This window comes from Equus asinus, chromosome 14 (assembly GCF_041296235.1).
Source record: "Equus asinus isolate D_3611 breed Donkey chromosome 14, EquAss-T2T_v2, whole genome shotgun sequence".
NCBI lineage: Eukaryota > Metazoa > Chordata > Mammalia > Perissodactyla > Equidae > Equus > Equus asinus.
In genome coordinates this window covers 16238963-16260111 of record NC_091803.1, presented here as the reverse complement: position 1 = coordinate 16260111, position 21149 = coordinate 16238963, and the positions used below count along the sequence as shown (strand labels likewise).

Here is a 21149-nt window from a genome sequence, read left to right as displayed (position 1 = left end):
GGACAGAGAAGCAGGGCTGGGCACTATCCACAAACCCTTCCATGCACAGAAGCTACTGCTTAGCGTGGTTAATGTGAGTTGTCAATAGTTTAAAGTTTCACTCATACCACAAATATTTATTGAGCATCTACTCAGATCAAGCAGAGACTTGGTCCCCTTTTCCTGCAGACAAGTGAGGAGGAACAAAATGGTCGGCATGAAATTGGCAAATAACCACTGACTGTCCAGTCTTGTTTGGGCATGGGCACTACAAGGTCAAGGCTCGGGGGAAACTGAGGTAGGGAAGCCCTGGCCACTGCTGGGGAGGGGCTGGGGGCCTGAGCGAGGGCCCACCGGGCAGAGCTCAGGGCTCTGGATGACCTGTAATCGGCTTCTCCTTCCCGGCAGTGCCCGGAAGCGTCCCATCCCCTACTACCGGCCCAGCCCCTCATCCTCCTCCAGCTGCCTGAGCAGCGACTACTCAAGCCGCAGCCCCAGCCGCAGCCCCAGCCCCGGCCACAGCCACAGCCACGGAAGCTACAGCAGCCGCAGTCGTGGGACCCGCAGCCGCACTCGCAGCCCCTCCCGGACCCCCAGTCCCAGCTACCACAGCCGGAGCAGCTCAGAGAGCGGGGGCTTCTGAGCCCAGACACACACAGCTTGGTGCCCCCTGGCACATGGAGAGGCGAGGAGTCAGGCCCCAGGACCGAGAGGGGCCTGCTCCCCACTGCTACAAAGAGGTCCCAGGGCCAGGGAAGACCTTGAGGGTGGGTGCCCTGCAGACAAAGAGGAGCTGAGTTCTGCTGCTTCTAGAGGGTCCCCACCCCCACCTCCTGCCTGCCCACCGTGTCCAGGGAACAAAGAGCCGTTACGAACACAGGGATCCCCTGTCCCCGCTGCCTGCTTGATGCCAGCTCACCAGGCCAGAGACCTCAGCTCAGTGGACCCAGGGACGCCTCTGAAGGTGCCAGACCTGGGAGCCTCCCATACCCACTCCACAGGGTCCTCGGCTCCTCTCTGTCATTGGGCAGACAAGGAGGTAGGACAGCAAGCGGGATCTAAGTTAGACGGAAAGAAGAATGGCCTAACCCTTGGTGCACCACCATCCAGGCTGGGGAGCTGCTTCCTTCTGAGCTGGCCGCAGGAGGACCCTGGCTGAGGGCTGGAGGCTGGTCGCACAGCCTCCCCTGGCCCAGGAGTACCCAGACTAGGTGGGCCCCTAAACCCCAGCCTGAAGGATCAGGGAGCTCCCTCTTGGTCCCACCTCTCCTCTCCAGGCCAGGCTCTCCCCTCCAGCCCTCACCCCATGCGCTGGGCCAAGGCCACACCAGCCTGGCCTTCTGCGTGATACGAGGTGGAACACACAGACCACAACTGCATCTGACCCTGAGATCAAAAGGGGTTCAGGTCAGGAGGTGGAAGAGAGGAGGGGCAGAGGAGCCTGTGAGGAGAGGGAAAGCAATGTAGTCTGATGACCCAGCAGGCCCCGGTGTCCCCGCGTCTGGGTCGTGGGCCAGATGGCAGGACAGGGTCACAGGCATAGGATAATGTGTGCTTCAGGGCGTGCCCAAGGGAGCACTTCCTCCTCGGGGTTTGGTGGGGAGGTGGCCAGCCAAGGCTTCCCAGGGAGGGGTGCTACAGCCCTTCGGAGAAAGGGTAGGATCTAGACTGAGGGCCTTGGCCTGGGACATCAACAGGGAAGCAGTGGCCCTAGCCCTCTTCTGCTGCTCCCAGCCCCCTCCTCCCGGGGCCCTCAGGGATCTCACGAAGTCTTCCTTGGCCCTACGGGGCAGATGCCCTGGGCTCCGGTGGGGGGAGGGGTCTGGGGTCTTGTCCGGGTTCCTTTCTCTATCTCCCCCTCCCTCTTTCTCCGCGGTGCGGATAAAAATTGGACTCCAATAAAATACTCGGTGCCCGGATGGCAGGTGGTGAGACCAGGCCTCTGTGGATTTGGGCACCTGGAGAGTTGGGGAAGGTGCGGGGTCCTCAGGTCCTTCCCCCCCGAGAAATGAGAGGGGCTCAGACTCCTCAGGACTGCAGAGAGAAGAGCTGGCACCCTGGAACCAGAGCCCAGTGAGTCCATCGCCCTGCCTCCGTGCCTGAGTCTGCAGCACCTGCAGCTCGGTGAGGAGGAAAACAGGGACCTAAGAAGAACTTCCTTCCAGCCTGGAGACCCTGTGGGCTTCGAACACCCCCACCCCCCAACCCCCACAGCCCGCCCGGCTTCAGCAGTGGATGAGGCGGGGGCAGAGAGTGGAGGCACAGGCCAACACAGGACCCTGCCTACAGGTGGGGTGTCCAGAGCCACTAGAACACAGCTTGGAGCATCCTGTGGCTGTGAATCCGGGCTCCCACCCTTCCAGCTGTGGGACACACAGGACTAGAGGAAGCTAAAAGGAAATACTGTCCCGAGAGTGCTGGGCTCAGGGACTGGCAGAGAGGGAGCATTGGAGAAGTGGCCACTTAAGGAAAACACCGTGTGTCTGGCCCTGGCTGGGCACTAGGATGGGGACAGGAGAGGGAGAGTTTAGAGTGGTAGATTTTAACCTTGTTTTGAATCTACTGCTCTTAGGGAATCTGATGAAGGTTGGGAACCCGTTCCCCAGAAGAAGGTGCACGTGCCCACAATATGGCGTGCAATTTTGGCTCTCAAACCCTGAAGACTTTACGGACCTGCAAGTTAAGAACCCTGGTCCACCTCTGCTGAGGGGGCAGCTGACATGTCCAGGGCTCTGATCTGTGTGAGTTGTGCTATAGGACATGTCCTTGGTCTGGTCTGGTGGGGACAGCACGTGACCCCACTCCAGTTTCTTTTCCCTCAGACTGGAAGGGGCACCTGAGGGAGCCTTTGGCCAGTGGCTGTTTCTGATCTGAGGGAGCTGTTCAAGGAAGCACCCCTCATCTCTAACCCTTTATACAAGTTCAGCAAAACTGGGCCTCAGGCAAGCGGTTGGGGCTACAGGGAGAGCAGACTTGGCCCTGCTCTGGAGATGCCACCTCTTGGGCAGGGGGCATGAAACATACCCAGAGGTGGGTATAGAAATTCAGCCTTTCTCACAGTGAGCCCATAGAGGCTCCCTCTACTGGCCCATTCCGTTCCCTAACTGCCCAGCCTGACTGCCTTCTGCTCCACACCCACAACCAGGCTGCCCCCAGCCGGTGCCACTTCTTCCCTTTCTGGCCCAACAACCCTCAGACCCCTCACCTGGTCCCCTCCCATGCCCGCCTCCTCACTAGCTGGCCAGCCTCGGTCTTGCCCCTCCAAACCAACCCACTATATCTAAAATGCAAATCTGACCATTCATTTGCTCATTCCATACATACTTATTATGTTATATAATTATATATTATTATTGCACACATACTTTCTACGTGCCAGGCACAGTCCCTGGTTCTGAGGACACAGTATTGAATTAAGGAAATAGGACTCCCTGCCCTGTGGACCCTGCATCCTGTGACGGAGTCCATCAGCTCCTAGGGCTTGGAAGGCATTCCGAATGGCTCCACCTGGAACTGCCATCATTTCCTCCTGCTAGCCTTCCAACCTCCTCCCATCACTGTCCCTATCTCCAGTACACCTCAGTCCAGCTGACCCTCCTCCCTGGGCCCCCATGCATGCCCCTCTCTACCTGCACAGGCTCAGGTGAGCTCCTGGTTCAAGGCCCAGCTCAGGGCTGCCTACTCCAAGGAGCCTTCCTGATCCCCAGCTGCAGTGGCCACCCTCGCCTCTGGTTCCTCCAGCTCTGGGTCTGTTCCTGCTTTTAGGGCCCCAAGCTACTGTTCCAGTTATTTGTTGGCATGTCTATCTCTCCCTAAATCTGTGAGCTTCTGGAACCCAGGCCATGTCTTCTCGGTCTCTGCATCCCCAAAATAGGCACCCTTTAAATGTTTGTTGAATGAGTAAACGAGTGAACGAGGGAGCCAGGGTTCCAGTGGTTCCAGAAACCTTGAGGGAGGATGGGGACAAAGGCAAGGCATGGTGGCACAGCAAGACACTAGAGGGCGACAGAGAGAGGAAAAACTGCGGGTTGGTGGCTTGTCAGGAGGCACGAAACAGGCTGGACAGAGAGGAGAGCACCCTGCAGGGGCAGGGTCCCTCTCAGGCTGGAAGCCCGATGCTCTTGTCCTCAACACCCTCCCTGACTATTTGGGGAAGCGGCACCTACTCCCTGGGGAAGGATGGGGAGGATACCAGGCCTCTGTCCTTCCCACAGACTGAGGGTTCAGCCTCTGCTCTGTACCTTGGGAAAAGGGAAAAATACAACCAGGAAGGCAGGCAGGAAAACAGGAAACTGCAATTCTGCATCGGGTAGTGAGGAGGAGGAGATGGGGTGGGGGTGGGGGAACCTTGCCGGGACGTAGGCCTTTGGGGTACAGTAGGCCCTCTCCTGGTCTCTCCGCCAATGGGGGCCATGAGGACCCCCCCATCCTTTCCCTCCCAGCAGCCAGAAGGCTGGATAGGGCTTTCCTGTGTCCTGTTTCCCTTAATTGGTTTCCTGCGGCCCCAGCCGCAGGGGAGCAAGCCACAAGTGCCCTGTGCCCAGTTTGGGTGTCCCAGCTGGCGTCCCGCATCCCCTGCATCTCTGAGATGCTCTTGGAAGTCCCCCGGCCTCCCACTGGCCTCTCTTGGCTGAGGGCATACTCAGCAAAAGGGTCCCAAGTCCAGGCCCCTGCCCTTCCTCCTCCAGGACCCCTCCACCTGAGAAGGGCTCTCAGGACACCTAAGACATGAGGTGCTCCAGGCGCAGGGCCTCCCACCTCCACAGCACCACAGGGGATGCCACGTCTCCAGGTCCTCCCTCAGCCCTGCCTCCACTCACCATACACACCCGCTCCAGCAGCATTAGCGGGCAGAGCAGGCAGTGCAGGGGCCCTGGAGGGGGAAGGACAGTGCAGGAGAAACTGTTGATTCACGGTGCTGGAAGGAGCCTTAGAGAACATCCAGTCCAATGGTCTCATTGTACAGATGAAGAAAATGAGTCACGGGGGCCGGCTGCCAGCCAAGGTCACAGAGTGAGAGACATGCAGATCCCTAGACTCCCAAGCGAGAGAGATTCTTTCTGCCAGACAGTGGGGCAGGTGGGGCTGGAGGATGGATCCCCAGCCCTTCCACCTGGCCCCTCCTTGGCCCCCTCAGTGGTGATGGAGGCAAGGTGATCCCAAGGCCAGCCAGAAGCCAGAGGCCTAGGGGATTAAGCAAACTGCAGATGGAAATGGACTCCCCCGAGGGGCAGTGTCTAGATGCTTCCAGAAAAACCTGGTGCCCCCCCACCCTCATGTGCTCTAATTACTGCTGCCCACGTTTTTAGTTCCCAGCAGGCCCAGCGACTGGTACAATCCATCAGCTGTCAGGCCTCTTCGGGGAGCTGGGGCAGTTGCCTGAAGACTCTCCCACTTTCTTTGAGGTGGGGCAGTGAGGCAGGGACCGGCTCAGCGCACTTGGCAAAGATCTGCCGAGGGTGTGGCTATGTGGCCAAGGCCTTGGGCACACTGCCAGGCGAGGAGGCTGGTCTTAGGGCTGCTGCAGAGTACCCCATACTTTGGGGCTAGGGCTGTGGGGAGGGCCCCTTTGATTAAGGAATCCCAGACCCTGCAGGGCCCACCTTCCCCCACCCCCCATGGCTTCTGGGAAATACCTGGGGGTGGACTTGTCCTCTTAATCCCAGAAAAACTACGCCTGGCAGCTCAGTGCCTGAATGCTAGAGTGGAAGATTGTTAAAGAACACCTGGCGGGGTGGGCAGGTGGGGCTGACGTCAGCCCTTGCTCCTCTTTCCAAGCCCTGTGCCTGGATGCAGGGGTGCAATCTCCTGGAAGAAGGGCACCTGGGCAGGGCTGGAGGGACCCCAGAGAGCCTGGCCCAATCCTCCCAGTCCCGACAGGCAACTTTTGGCTGCACACCTCGCCCTGAGCCTACAGCCCTCCCTGGACTGCCTGGGAAGTCTCTCCCCTGCCCAGAGACCAGGAGGCCTCATGAGAGACTTGGCCATTCTATAAAGCGCATACAACTGGGCAGTTCTCACTAGTCTAAGTCTCAACATGCACAACGAAAGGCCCTCTTCCCTTAATAATGATGGACACTTCCTGAGCACAGGGCACTTCACACTCATTATTGCATCTGAGATTCACCACCACCCCACAAGATGAGCGTGTTAACAGTCACGTTTTGCAGATGGGGACCTGGGGGTTCAGAGAGGTCACAGGCCAGTGAACACCAGCACCCAGGTTCAAGCCCAGCCTGTCTAACCCCAAAACCCAGTTCCTCCCACCCCCACCCCCTCTTACCACCACCAGAGCCACCCTTGTTCCCTACCTCGTGATTGGCAGGGTGATCTAAGAGTCCCTCAAGAACTGCCCCGTGGAGGACGGATGCAAATTCTCAGTTCTGCCTTCCCACCCACTGTGGGCAGCGTGCCAGGAGGGGTTGCACCCCGGGCTGCACAACTTCCCCTGGCTGGGGCAGCAGGAATGGATCCTCCCCACCCTGGTTTCAGGCAAGATGAAGGGAGCTATGAAAGGAGCTTGTGTCTCAAAGTGCTGGCAGCCAGCCAGGCCGGCCCCCACCCAAAGCGTCGCTGGGCCTGGCAGGGCCACACTTGAAAGCATCCGTGACCACACCTGACAGCTCCCTCTAGGGTGGGGCACCTGGGCTCCAGTCTGGGCCAAGGTGGGCAGGAAGGGGCGGACGAGGGCCCCCCAGGCTCCTGACCTCACCTCGACTTTATAGAGCTGGGCATGGGTGGGGCTGGGAGTGCCAGGGAGCAAAGACCTGGGGCTTCCCGAAGCTGAGACCCTTGGGGAGTGGCCAGTAGCTCCCAACTGAGACCCACTGGGCTCATGACATGATCCAGCAAGGGAGGTAAGGCAGAGGGCAAGGGTCCTGTCTGCCTCCCACCCTTGGTCCATCAGAGCCCCAGGAGCTCAGAGGCCTTTCCAGAGGTGACCTCAGATTCATGGGCCAGCCCCAGCTCCTTCCTGATGGGGAGCAGGTGGGTAAGAAAGAAAAGCATCCAGGAGCTCTCTCTCGAAGAGGAAACTGAGGCCCAGAGAGGGCATGAGACTTGTTGCTACCCCTGGCTCATCGAGGTGAGTGGTCTGGAGTCTGGCTTCCAGCCCCTCAGGTATCCTGGGCAGTGCAAGGCCCCCTGCAGAACTGGCAGGAGGTCAGCCCCAGCCCAGCCCAGCCCCGGAAGAGGGACAGCAAGCAGAGTGGGTCTCGGAAAGAGAAGAACTGGGGGACTGCACGGTTGGACCCCAGAAGTGTGAGCCCTGGGCACTAGAGAGGCAAGAGGCTTACTCTGCTAGTGTCCCAGTGGAGACAGTGGGCAAGTCACTTAATCTCTTTGAGCCTGTTCCCTCATCTAAAAAGGAGGGATCATAGGCCATAAGTCGGGAGAAGGAAGGCTCGACCGGGTCATGCCTGTGAAGGCAGGAGAGAGAGAACGTCAAGATTATGGTGGGAGCTGGGGGCAGTGCCCTCTCCCAGAGTTGGGAGATAGAGGCCTGGATCCCATAGGTGATCAGAGAGAGGAGGGGAGGTCACCACCTGGAGCCCCCTCTCCCTTTGTGCCACCGCAATCATCAACAGCAAAGGAGCTTTGAGATCCTAATCTGCAAAAAGGGAAACTGAGGCCTAGAGAAAAGGGGCCTTGCCCCGCATCACAGGGGGAGTCAATGGCAAAGCCCAGACTGGAGTCAAGGTTGCTGCACTTCAGTTCCCAGTGCAGGGCTCCTCCAGGAAGGACACATACAATGGGGAGACGAGAACCTCCTCCTGACCTCTCTCAGCACTGAGCCCCGGGACTCGCACCTGCACCAGCCCCCCTGGAGGGAACAGAGAAAATGGCCAGACCCACACGCCCACTGCCATTGCAACAGGGGCACACACACATTCTCCCTCCTCCTCCCTGCCTTCCATTTCAGGTTGATGATACTAACAGTAAACAATAATTACCATGCACCAGGCCCTGGACTGAAGTCTTTACTTGCATGAAGTTGCTGAATCCTCACACCAACCCAAAGATGTAAGCATTATCATCACCATCATCGTCTCCATTTGCCAGATGGGGAAACTAAAGCACCCAGTGTCTAACTTGCACAAGTTCCTCCAATTAGTGGCAGAAGCAGGATGTGAACTCAGGCAGTCTGGCTCCAGAGCCCACAGTCCCAACAATCATGCCAGCCTGCTCCTTAACATATTATTTCACAGACAACCTGGGGTTCAAATCCTGACTCTGCCACTTTCTAGCTGCGTGGCCTGGGAATAGGTAGCCCAACGTCTCTCCACTTTGTCCTTCTAGACAAAAGGATGGGACTGTCCACAGTCGGCCGCCCAGCGCTTTAGCGCCCAGGCCTGCGAGCGTCCAGCAGTGGGCACTGCACCAGCATCGGTGCTCCAGTCATTTGTTTTCCTGAGCAAGAGAAGGTTCCAGATGTGGGCCGGGCCTTCCTCGCCCCGCCCCCGCCGGGGTATGCAGGGGGAGGAATGCGGGGGAGGGGCTGCCCCCAGCCCGTCATTGCCTTTAATAGAGACCTGAAACACCGCCTGCTAAAAATACCCGGCTGGAGGCCCATAAAAGCGCCGCGGGCCCGGAGCCGCGCACTTCTCCGAGCCACAGCACAGCCGGACGCGCAGACCTGAGCGGGGATGACGGAGCGCCGCGTGCCCTTCTCGCTCCTGCGGAGCCCCAGCTGGGACCCTTTTCGCGACTGGTACCCGGCCCAGAGCCGCCTCTTCGACCAGGCCTTCGGGCTGCCCCGGATGCCTGAAGAGTGGGCAGAGTGGTTCCGGCACGGCGGCTGGCCTGGCTACGTGCGTTCGCTGCCCGGGGTGGCGATCGAGGGCCCCGCCGCGGTGGCCGTGCCCGGGCCCGCCTACAGCCGCGCGCTCAGCCGGCAGCTGAGCAGCGGCGTCTCGGAGATCCGGCAGACGGCCGACCGCTGGCGCGTGTCCCTGGACGTCAACCACTTCGCCCCCGAGGAGCTGACCGTCAAGACCAAGGACGGCGTGGTGGAGATCACTGGTGAGCCCCCCGCCCCGCGGGGACGAAGCTGGCGGGGTGGGGGTGGGACGTGGGCGAGAGGCCTGGGCCGGGAAAACTTAGCCAAGGACTGCTGGCCAGAGCCGTGGGGGGGGCCCGGCCTCCGCACGCTGCCCCCTGGCCTGTGCCCCCTGCTCTAGAATGGGGTCTGCGGTAGTTCCTAAAGGTCTCTTCGGCCCTAAAAACGCGCTATTAAGGGAAGAAACGCCCGTTTCCGGGGAGAACCCTCAGCCCCACCCCCAAATGATCGGGTCTGGGGCCTACCCGCGCACCCGGCCTGCGGCCAGTGTGGAGAGGACGTTATCCCCGGCGCTGTCCCTGACCCTAGCTCGGGTCTGCGGAAGGGGCGTGTGCACAATCTTGGCGCCGCGCCCCAGCCCCCTCCTGAACTTTCCAGAAGCTTCTCAGGGCCCAGGACAGTCCTGGGGCCCCCAAATTCCGTAGCAGTCTTCCTCCTCCATGAATCCCGGGGGCCAGGAATCCCGGCGCCCCGGTGGGGCAGGCTTGGTGGTGGGCGGGCCTGCGAGGCGGCCTCTTCCTGAAAGCTTTGCTCTCCCTCCCCTTCCAGGCAAGCACGAAGAGAGGCAGGACGAGCACGGCTACATCTCTCGGTGCTTCACCCGAAAATACTCGTGAGTCCTAGTACCAGATCGTGGGGTGGGGGCCGGAGGAGGGTGCAGTGACAGACCGGTGTGTAACTCCTGTCCTTGCTCTCTGCATGTCCAGGCTGCCCCCAGGTGTGGACCCCACCCTGGTCTCCTCCTCCCTGTCCCCCGAGGGCACTCTGACCATCGAGGCCCCGATGCCCAAGTCAGCCACCCAGTCGGCGGAGATCACCATCCCTGTCACCTTCGAGGCGCGTGCTCAGCTGGGGGGCCCAGAAGCTGGGAAGTCGGAACAGCCTGGAGCCAAGTAAAGGCCTTAGCCCTGCTGCCCACCCTCAGTAGCGACCACTGACCATCCCCACCTGCCAGCCTGTATACTCTTTTGATACGTTTACCTTCTGTTTTTCTCAAATAAAGCTTGAAGCACCTGCCTGCCCCTGCCTCAGACCCTGGTGTTTGTGGAGGCCTAGGGGTTGCTGCCATTTGCTGGCTCACACGTTCATCATCTTTGCTGAGGGCCTGCTGTGTGCCAAGCCCCAAGCTGGGCCCTGTGGCTACAGTGGTGTCCATCACAGGGCCAGGTGTGGGAGCAGGGAGACCAGGAGAGGCGCCTGGCCCAGGCTTTGACACTCAGGGGCACCCAGGCTGGGGTCAGGTGACAGGAAGGGGGACAGAGCAGGGCTGAGGGAGGGAGCTTCCTGGGAGCTTGGAGTCCCTTATGGCCTTCATTATCCTTCCAGAGAGGGGCAGGACCATGTGGATGACTTTCTGAAGGAAGTTTCTGAGGGGAGGTGGGCCTTGTCAAAGGACCCGTTCCCCCATGCCCATGCCTGCAGGGTGGGACCTGGGCTCTCAGGCCGAGGGCGGCCTACAGAGAGTGAGGGCATTGTGGCCTTGATTTTGGAGGAAGACAGGCAAAGTCCTAATGAGGAAGGTGGTCACTCCAGGAGGGCTGCCTTGAGTGGCCCAGGCAGGAACAGTTACACCCACCTTTGTCTGCCCTCCTTCTACCCAGCACCCTCTCATCTGACCCACGAGGGGTTCCGAGGGACCTGGGGGAGGGAGAAAGCAGACGGGGGCTTTGGAGCCCGGTCTCAAGTCCCCAGGATTTTGAGAGACCCCACCCTGCCACCATCAACAAGGTCCCAGAACCTGAGGCTGTGGTGAGACACGCCCCGGTTCTTTTCTAAGCCCACAGCCCTACTTTCCCAGGTCCCTGGGAGGAGCAGCAACCCGCAGGAAGGGCCTGGAGCACTCACACACACTACCCCCCCTCAGTGCCCAGCTTCTCCATTTCCACTCCCTGGTGCGGGCTCCCTGTTGGGATACCACTATCTGGAGCGGGCGTAAAGCTAAAGCAGGCACCAGCCGTCGGAGGCCCCGCCGGACCTGGAGGGAGGCCAATGGGGAAATAAATACATGGAACAAGCTGGCAGCATGGGTCTGGGCCTGTCAAGCAGGGCGCTGCCCGGTCCACCAGCCCTTCCACCCTCATTTCCTGAGCTCCCATCTCCTAAATCTGTCACCTTCTCCCCAACACACACATTCTCACATCCCGGGGGCACAACCTCGAGCCAGCCCGTCCAGTTCTCACCCTCGCTCTGTTGGCCACTGGATGGCCCTGGCCTCCAGGGGCGTGGCTGCATCCTCCAGCCTAGTCAGAGGGAGCCATAGCAAGGCTGCCAGCTCCTTCGCCGGTGCCCTTGAAGCGTGGGAAAGCTGGTCCCGAGCCTTTGACAAGGTGATCCTCTCGTCAGCCCTGCGGGGAGGTGCTGAGCCTTTGACCAGGTGATCCTCATGTCAGCCCTGCCAGGAGGTGCCGTTAGTCCTGCTTAACAGCTGGGAACACGGAGCCTCAGAGAAGTGAAGAGACTTCTGGTCCCGGGTCCACACAGCTGGTCCTGAAGTGGGCAGGGGAGGGCAGATTAACTCACACACAGCGCTGGGGAGAGAGAGGGGGTCTCCACAGTTTGAAGTCCTGCCCAGTGAGGCTTGGCAGAGCCTCAGGAGGAGGACAACGGGGATACAGCTGAGCCTGGGGGCCAGGGCCACTCAAGGGGGACAGGCTGCCAAATGGCCTGGAAAGAGCTGCCAGAGGTCTCACACCTAGAGTCCAAGGCCGTGGCCTGGGGCAGACAGGGGTCAGTTGGTGCTACAGGAGTGGAGTCCAAGGGCAGCAGCTTTGAGGTCTTGGGGGCTCAGGCATCATCTGGGACACAGCTGGGGCATGGACTAGGTGGGAGGGGACGAATTCAGTCCCTGCAAAGGAAGCAGGCCCCAGTCTCCAGTAGAAACTGAAACAGGAGTCAAGGAAACTCAGATGCCCTGTGGTTCATTGGCCTGTGCAGACGGCAGGAGGGGAGGCTAAGGGTGGGCTGGCCCTATGCCCAGAGCTCAGCTCAGAAGGCATGGGATGTGGGGCAGCACCTCTGGACAGAGTGGACAGGGCTGGCTGGCTCAGGTCTGCAGGTCTCCACTGGGAGGGGCTGGCAGTGAGCACTGGGAGACCTGATGAGTCCCTGCGCCGCTGTGGTGGTGTAGGAGCAGTTCCAAGCCTCTGCAGGCCTTTCCCTGATTTTCAGTGAGTCCCCCTCAAAAGGCCTCTGATGTCCCTCAGGTCTACAGACTCAGACGCTGGCCTTAATTCAATGAATCTAGCATCTGGGCCCCTCTGCTCAGCTGAAGGGTGTCTGAGGGCCAGTGCTCCATGCTCCATGCTGATGACGAAGGCTCCCTCAAAGACATCAAGCCCCTGTGGCTGCTGCTCACCTGTCACCAGCTCCAGCTCCCCCAGGGGTCCATGGGGTACTCAAGCCACCCTCAGTTCCAGGCTGATCCCTGGGTGTCCCTTTTCTCTCCCTCCCAGTTGTGAAACCTGCCCTTCCTGTTGGCACCTCCTCTGGGCCCAGCAACCAGCCAGTTGGTCCAAGTCCCTGCTCTCAAGGGGACAAGTGGAGGAAACAGCTCAGTGACAAAGCATTATGCCATAAGAGAGGGGCTGGGACATCCTGCGGGGTCTCAGTGGAGAGGGAAAGAGGGCTTTCCAGAAGTGACCCTTGTGTGATAGGCGAGGAGGAATCGCATGGGCAAGGGCTGGAAGGCTGGCACCTTCAGGCTGGAGAAGCTCCAAGAGGAGAGGGCAAGTGAGGGAGGCAGGCAGGGCCCCGTCTTGGAAGGCACTGAAGGCCATGCTGAGTGCAGGCTACCAAGTCATCAAAGGGTTTAAGCTTCTCTAAGCTTTAGAAACAAGATCCAGACCTTAGAGGAGAGTGGCTGGGAGGGGCCAGCTGAGAGGCAGGGGTCAGTGTGCTGAGGTGTAGTGGGCATAGGTCCCACCAGGGGGAGGGGGAAAGGGGGTCCTGGCCAGGATGTGGCAGCAGCAGGCTCTGCAGTGTGGGGGGACAGACTGGAAGTGGGGGTCCAGGGTGGTGGTGGAAGGAGGGGATCTGCTGAGGTCGTGACTCCCTGCCTGGGGCTTGCTGACCTCACACTCTTGTAAGGTTGGGCAGACCCCACGCCCTGGCTGCTGGGGAGTAAATTGTTTCCAGATACCATCATCTTCCCTGCTACGGAATCGGCTCAGGGTTTGCCTGGCACAGACTGCTCCGTGGTGCAGGTCAGGGAGCCAAAGCTGCCCAGAGAATGGCTGCAGAGGACCCCAGTGCTGGGTCCAAAGGGCTCGGCCAGAGTGCCTTCATGATGTGGGGAGGGGCAACCAAGCGAAGAAAGAAGTGGAGAGTCAGGCAGAACTGGAGCCTGCCCAGTCCCTGGCCATGGGGTTGACAGTTACACCCTGGATCCCCTGGTCTGTTGGCAGCCACTCAAGCCCTCGTCCCCACCCGGCAGAGCCCAGGACAGGGATCAGCCTGTAGAGGGTCCTATCTGCTGGCCTTACCTTGGACCCCCCCCCCCCCCCCCACCGCACCTCTGTACTCTACCCCATCCCCACATGAACACAGTGGGACCTGGGAGTTTCGGACAGCCCCCGAGCTTAGGGCTGGGCCCTAGGCCCAGACTTGCACAGCAACAGCTGAGCTGGCAGCTCAGGACCAAGGCAGAGGAGAGGGAGGAGGCTGCGTGGTGAGGGCAGCTGGGCGAGCCTGGGCTGGTCTGAGTCGGAGTCTGGTACTGGGTGAAATGGGGGTCAAGCCTAGCCCTCCTGCTGCTCTCCCAGAGAAGAGGCCCTGGGGAATGTGCCCAGGCTAAGGTGGCAGTGATTGGGTCAAGATGCAGCACCGGTGGTCCAGGGGCTGCCCCAGTGGAAGGACGTCTACCCACCCCCGCCTCAGGGCTGAACAGGGCAGAATGTGCCTGGAAGGCTTCGATTAAAGAACGGATAGAGGTGGCAGGAGTAGCTCTGTGTTCTGGAAGACGCACTGGGCTGAGGCCAGCTCTGGGTCTGGGCCAGCTCTTTCCCTGTTGGAGGCATGGCCTGGGGTCCAGCCCTGATCTAGGCTCAGTGTCCATTCTGAGAGGCCTGGGTGGCCCCAGAGGCCCTTTCTGCCCTGTCTGTTGGTGTTGTCGGCCCTATGCAGGATGGGAACCAAGGGGGAATAACAAAGACTGGCAGCTTCCCAGGGTCCCCTAACAATGGTAGGAAGGCCAAAGTCCCAGGGGTGCCCAGGGATACAAGGACAGCTCTCTGCAGGACCAACAAGGGCCTGGCATGAGGAAGGCCTTCAGCCTTGGCCCTGACCCCAGGTGGGTCTGGGTAACCCTTTCTGTGCCACATGATCCCCCTCCACAAGAGAGGTATAGGGAAGTCCTTTCAAAAGTCCCTTAGGGACAGCTGGGAGAGCCTGTGTTCAGGCTACAGAGACAATAGGACAGGGAGATTGAGAAGTTAATCAGGTGAATGGATGACCATAGAGGTCACTGAGCCCTCTCCTCACCCAGCCCCTCCCTCTGACTTCTCCCACCCCTTCAGCCCTGCTCCCCTTCTGAGCTCCCATCCTCCATGCTGGGTCTCCCTGTCCCTCTCTGATCCTCCATCTCCCTGACTTAGCCCTCCCCCATCACTGCACCCCTCTGGACACCAAGGTCCCTCTCCCACATGGTAACCTCCTCCTTTCTCAGAGGTCTCTCATTTTCTCTAAACCCCCACCCCCACCACTTCACTTTCTCGCTTCTTCCTGTCCTCTCCCTCTCTGAACCCCACCCCCATCTCTCTCTGAGCCCTGGTGGCTGAGCTATCCTTTTACAATGCCCTCAGTGGCCTTGTTAAAGATCCTGAAGACCCCTTCTCTAGGCCTCACCAGCCTGAAAGCCTTGAACCCCGGGAGGGACGCCCCAGGCCAATCCCTCAGCCTGGGTGGGAGGAAGGGCAGCTCTGAAAGAGGAGCACTCAGTCCCCACTAAGCAGGCAGCATAGCCTGCCAGCTCAGGCCTCAGGCTGTACTGGCCTCACCTGTGAAGGGGCTGGAGCAGTGCCAATGCTGAGACTGCCCGTGCAGGCACCCTGGGGCTGGGCCTCCCCATCCTCCCCTCCCCTCTCCCTGGGCCCAGATATGACAGTAAGTGACTGCCCCCTGGTGCTCTCCCAGAGACACCCAGATACCTGACACCACCCACCCCAGAACCTTTGAGAATCTCGGCCCAGGTCCTGCCAGGCCCAGAGCAGAAATGGGGGCAGGAGATCCAGTCGTGGAAAACACTGCCACCCCCCAGCCCCACACCTACCATGCCTTTGGCCACATTCGTCTCTGCTCTGGGCCTTGGTCTCCGAAAGCCCTCAAGCCCCCTGGAAGTTCCCTCCCGGAGGACCAGAGTCACTCCTTTGACGGCTACCCCTGACTCTGCCTTTGCAGGCTCTGGCAGCCAAGGCCTGGATCCCCGGCCCCTGCCCCGCCCTGCCCCATAGGTGTTTCTGTTTCTGTTACTAATCACAACCGGCATGTACTGGGCACCTGTAGCTGCCAGTCACTCCTTAGCTTATTCAATCCTCATAGCAACCAGGCACCGCTGAGAGGCAGCAGAGGATTGCGGTGACACTGGCAGCCTCTGGTGTCCAACTGCCTGGTCTCAAATCCCTGCTAGGGTCCATACTAGCCGTGGGACCGTGGGCAAGTTACTAAGCCTGTTTCTTCCTCGGCAAAATGAAGCTGATTATATGAATGAGTACATGTGAAGCCTGCAGAACAGTGCCAGGAGCACCCAAGCAATGCGAGGCATGTTTACGAGGTAGACTGTGTTATTCCCATTTCACAGACATGGAAACTAACCCTCTGAAAGTTCCTTAGAACTAGAGAAGTTTCACCACATAACTAGGACACGGTAGGATGGGAATTCAAATCTTGAGCTCTTAAGCTTTCTGCCACCGACAGCCTTTCATTTGGAAAATGACAGACACTGCTGAGTGATGGCAATGTCACCTTCTAAACGGTAGCCACACTGAAGCTGATCTTCAGTTGCTACATCCTGGTGTGATTGTGCCTTGGGCAACCCATCTCCCCTCCTGGACCTCAGATTATTCAGCTCTAAGTTGGGAGATGGGAAGGGCAGAGACTGGGGTGTCTGCACTCGCTAACATTTCTCGGGGAGAGCCTTGGCCGGCCACCACTCATTTCAAAGTTAGGGGTGTCTCTGCAGGAGCGTGGGGGAGGAACAAGAACATGCGCAGGAGGAGGATGGGGCTGCGACTCAGGGCGCAGGCGCCGGTGAGGCTGGAGAGGTAGGTAGCGCCTGGTTGTGAAGGGCCTTGAATGCCAAAGAGATGCAGGGGCTGGCCCTACTGTCCTCTGGACACCAAGTCTGCCCGCTACCTCACCGCCCGGCCATGGGGCCAGCGTGGGAGGTGATGGTCCCTGACAGACCCAAGTCACCATCCCCCTTTGAGCCCTTCCAACTGTCGCGTGGCTCGGGCAAGCTGTACAGAGCCCTGGCTTCCTCTTGGCTGTGGGCATAATGCAACCTCCCGGGGCTGGTTTCAGAATGAGAGCCATGGAGGTAAGAAAGCATGGCAAACCTGCACAGGACAGCAGAGGTGGCGTCGCTCAGACGGGGAAACTGAGGGGCAGGCACCGGTCAAGGGCCCAGCAGGAGCCTGCGGCCTCGCCCTCCCAAACCAGCCCCTTCCACTGACCGGGGCGAAGGACAACGCCCCCTAAAGCGTTGTAAGGCCCTGCAGAGGCCAGACCACGTTACTCCGGGTGACGACGGCGCGCTCGGAGGGCGGAGACCGAGGAGAAAGGGGAGGGGACAGAAGGGAGGAGAATGCCTGCGGCGGGCGGCTGCGCAGGCAGACGCTGGCGCGGGGACCCGAGCCCTAGCAACAGGCCGGCCATTGGAGGGGCGGAGCAGGCTGGCCTGTGATTGGCTCTCGCCACTGCCCGCTCGCTCGGCTCACATCCGGGTGTCTGGCCTGTGTTGGAATCTGCGCGATCCCGGCTCGTGAGAGCCCCTAGTTAGTTCTTCCGAGCAGGGTCTCGTCCAGGCCTTACTGGGGCGCGTAGAGCCCGTGCAGGTCGGGACCCCAGGGACTTGGGGATGGGAGGCGACCAGAGAGAAACCCGAGGACGGAGCTCCCCGATGGGCTGGTGCTGGGGGCGGGCTGGGCTCGAGGGCGCTGCCGCCGTTCGGGGGCAGGGCCTGGGGCCGCCGGGCGGGCGGGGCTCCGTCCGTGCCGACCAGCTGCAGAGCCGGGCGGCGCCGCCGGGGGGCGGCAGAGGACGGCGCCACGGGAGCCAGCCCCTAGGTGGGGCCGGGGCCCAGACCTGGGCCCGGAAGGATGCTGACCCCTCTCCCCACCCCAGGGCCCTGCGAACCATTTGGTAACCCAAGTAATGGCACAGGGGCGGCCTGACCCGTTGTCGCTGGTGCGTTCTTGGGTGCTGAAGCCCTGATGGATGTGCCAAGCCTGGGGTTTTTTCAGTTTTGTTTTCCTATCTAGGTTTATTTTTGCCCTGTCACTACTAGGCTAGAGAAATATAAATCCTGATTTCCCGCGGGAAGCAATTATTATTATTACTCTTTTTGCTTTCCCCGAGCAGTGGGACATAGTATGTGTTTGTTTGATCTCGGGACGGTATTTAGGCAGATGACATGGAAAGGGACTCACCCAAAATGCTTGCAGCCAGCCACAGCTGCTCATCCTTTATACCGGTTACCCAGCCCGAATTTCCTAAATCTATGTTGTCTCTATTTCAAATGTTATCTCCTAATTTAGGGCAAGAATGCGTTTTTCATTCTTCATCTGCCCGCTACCCAACCCTCTCCAACCTAGAACTCTTCACTGAGGGACTACAGCATTCCCACAAGAAATGTGTTTTGTGTGTGTGTGTGAGGAAGATTGGCCCTGAGCTAACATCTGTTGCCAATCTTCTTTTTTTTTTTGCTTGAGTAAGATTGTCCGTGAACTAACATCTGTGTCAGTCTTCCTCTATTTTATGTGGGATCCCTCCACAGCGTGGCTTGAAGAGCGCCACTAGGTCCATGCCCAGGATCCAAACCTGCAAATCCTGGGCTGCCAAACCAGAGCACATGAACTGGCAGAGCTATGCCACCGGGCTGGCCCACATAAGGAATGTTTTAAAAACAGCAGTTTCCAAACTGAGCAGGCAAAAACACCTGTATACGGTAATAACATAATACCTCCGTATTTGGGGAGGCAAAGACTTTTGGAAGGCAATTTGCTTTGATAACAAACCTAATGGAATCCATGATGAGCTTTCCATCAGGCTTGTAGGAAGTGACCAACCATAACCCCATCCGTAAAAGCTGGCTTGCCAAGAGAGTGCAAAGAGGTACAAAGTTTTGATGTCTCTTCTTGGCCCCTATTTAAGACCCAGTAAGGAGTAGGGTAATTTGTCCATTATGGTGGGAAGAACCAGTTCACACCAAGATTGTGGTAAGTCTAGATTCATTCTTCTAAGACAGATTCACTAAGAAGGCAGCCCCTCAAACACACCTGCCTGTTTTGCCACCTCCCCCAGGCATAGAGGCAGAACAGCTGCAGACCACCAGGGGTCAGGAGGCCATGCATGAAATGGCTTGCTGAATAGGAGCAAGAGCTGACTGAGCACCTATCTAGTACTTTGCCTCTCTGGGGGAGGCAGGAGAGGGTTGTGAGGAGGCAAACACCCCAGCCTAGAAGAATCCAGTCAGAAATCAAGATGGTTCCCGTGGGTGGCAGGCACTCCCCCTAGCCTGTTCAGAGCTGCATCTTTGTCCTTCTAGACTCAGGTACTAGGCCCTGGTGCTAGCTGTGGCTTAAGAGGACCTGATTCTGGGCGAGAGCCCTGGCCAGCCCCCATTCAATTCCCTGTGAACTGTTGAAAAGGCTGGATGGAGGGACAAAGCAAAATCCTTATGCAAGACAAAACAGTGGGGTGGGGACAGGAATGGGGACAAATTAAATGATAGAGGAGGAAACAATTGGACAAATGCAGAATGAGGGATATTCTGTCTCAGACCACCAAGTACCCTGGTCTCTTGAAAAAAGTCAATGTCGTAAAAGAGAATAGGTGGAAGGAACAGAGGCTAAAGAAACCTAATAATGAAATCCAATTAATGAATTTTAATTTGATCACAAGGGGATGGTTAGAGCTATCAAAGGCATGGGGACAATTTGGGGACATCTGAATATGGGGCTATGAGGAAATTATTGTTGATTTCCTTAGGTGTGATAACAATGTAGTGGTTATGGAAGAGAATGTCCTTATTATTACGAGAAATATGAACACGGAGTAAAACGTGACACAGGAACTTAATTTCAAGGTTCCACAAGGCATAGAGAATGAGAAAGAAAATATGACAAGAGGTTAACTGCCCTACCAAGCAGCGGGTACTCGATTATCACTGTACCATTATCTTCAACTTTTGTGTTTGATATTTTTCTAAATAAAACGTTGGAGGGAAAGTGCCTCAATACCACCTAGCCACCCTTTAAACAGGGTTAAATCTAGTTCAAGAGGTACTTACTGGGACCACCAAATTTCCATTATCCATAGTTAAAATCACAAGGATCATGACTGGATCCCTTAGGATCCAAGAGTCATTCTATGCTCAAAAGCAGCAAAACTCCTTCCACCTCAAAGCCAGAGTCAAGTCTACTGTCTAAAACTGAGCCAGATTAGGAAGAATTAGAGAATTGTGGTTACCTCTAGGCAGAGGAAATGGGTGGCTGGGAAACAGGCATGGGAGAGAGTAACTGAGAAACTGGGGGTCACCCTACTGGCCAGAGAGTAAATATTTTAAGCTTCATGGGCAACCATACTGTGTCTCTTCGCACATTTTTTTTTTTTGCTGAGGTAGAGTCACCCTGAGCTAACATCTGTTGCCAATCTTTCTCTTTTTGGAGCTGCCACCACAGCATGACCACTGACAGATTACTGGTGTAGGTCGACGCTTGGGAACTGAACCTGGGCTGCTGAAACAGAGCGTGGAACTTAACCACTAGGCCACCAGGGCTGGCCCGCCCTTTTGTATTTTTAACATGCATGCACTACCTACTCAAATAAAAACCAAAAAATCATAATGTTCCCCAAAGTTATTCCTATTGATTTTCCTCTCCCATACTATGGATAATTGAGTGCCATTTCAGAATATTACTTAAACTGGGAAATCCTGGTCCATCTGTCTTGCCAGGTGTAGATTAAGCATGAAGATGAGATACCAACAATCCTTGACCTGGTACTGAGGACTCTTGTCAGTGACCCAGCCACTCTCGCCACAACTCCTGCCCCACCACAGGTATCTGGTTCATTGGGGGCAGGGTTTGTGGCCATTCAGCTTCAACCACATTTATGCACACCAGAACTGGAAAATTCAAACCAGCAGGCTAATTAGCAAGCTGGTCTACCACATTCAAACGTTCTGATTAGGCTGGTGACGACTTATGTCACCTCCTAGAAACAGAAAACAGTGTTACCCAGCGGTTTTCAGGTTGTTTCTCCAAGCTTGCTTTGAGGACTGTGCACCCAGGAGGGAGCTGCCATTCTTAGCTATCAGATCAGCTGGTGAGTCAACACGCAGGTTCAGCTGACCAGCGCAGAGGCCAATGCATGTGGTAATTACACACAAATAGAGTAGGGGAAACTGCACTTGTCTGCACTGCACATTATCTGCTACAGATGGTCCCCTGCCACTAAATCTCATTCGATTCCACCCACAAAGTGCTAGGAATGGAGAGCTCTGCTCTGTGTGGATGCCCAGAGCAGAGGGGATTATTCACTCTTTTATAATTACTCTCGTGCCCTACCAATCACCTTTATTTAATTGCTCCACTCAGTTATTTTTTAAGTTCTAGAGTGCGTTGAGGGCGAGGACCTCTGTCATTGGTGCCTAATCCAGGGCACCATTCAGTTCCTGAATTAGGAGAACTTTTTTTTTTTTGAGGAAGATTAGCCCTGAGCTAACATCTGCTGCCAATCCTCCTCTTTTTGCTGAGGAAGACTGGCCCTGAGCTAACATCCGTGCCCATCTTCCTCTAGTTTATATGCGGGACGCCTGCCACAGCATGGCTTGACAAGCGGTGCCATGTCCGCACCTGGGATCTGAACCAGCGAAACCCTGGGCCGCCGAAGCGGA

The 21149-nt window shown here is 57.8% G+C and overlaps 2 protein-coding genes across 2 annotated transcripts in view; both read left to right on the top strand.

Moving 5' to 3' along the window:
- Nucleotides 1-7186, top strand: part of SRRM3 (serine/arginine repetitive matrix 3) — a 61011-nt gene extending 53825 nt beyond the window's left edge. The window contains 1 exon segment of the mRNA XM_070483938.1: nt 388-7186. Within this exon segment, the coding sequence (XP_070340039.1) occupies nt 388-744 (357 nt within the window). The 3' untranslated portion in view covers nt 745-7186.
- Nucleotides 7187-7336: 150 nt separating this feature from the next.
- Nucleotides 7337-10057, top strand: HSPB1 (heat shock protein family B (small) member 1). Its single transcript, XM_014853902.3, has 3 exons — nt 7337-9000; nt 9587-9650; nt 9745-10057. Exons 1-3 carry the CDS (start codon nt 8625-8627, stop codon nt 9932-9934), a joined length of 630 nt encoding a protein of 209 aa, XP_014709388.1. The 5' UTR covers nt 7337-8624; the 3' UTR covers nt 9935-10057.
- The last annotated feature ends 11092 nt before the right edge of the window (nt 10058-21149 follow it).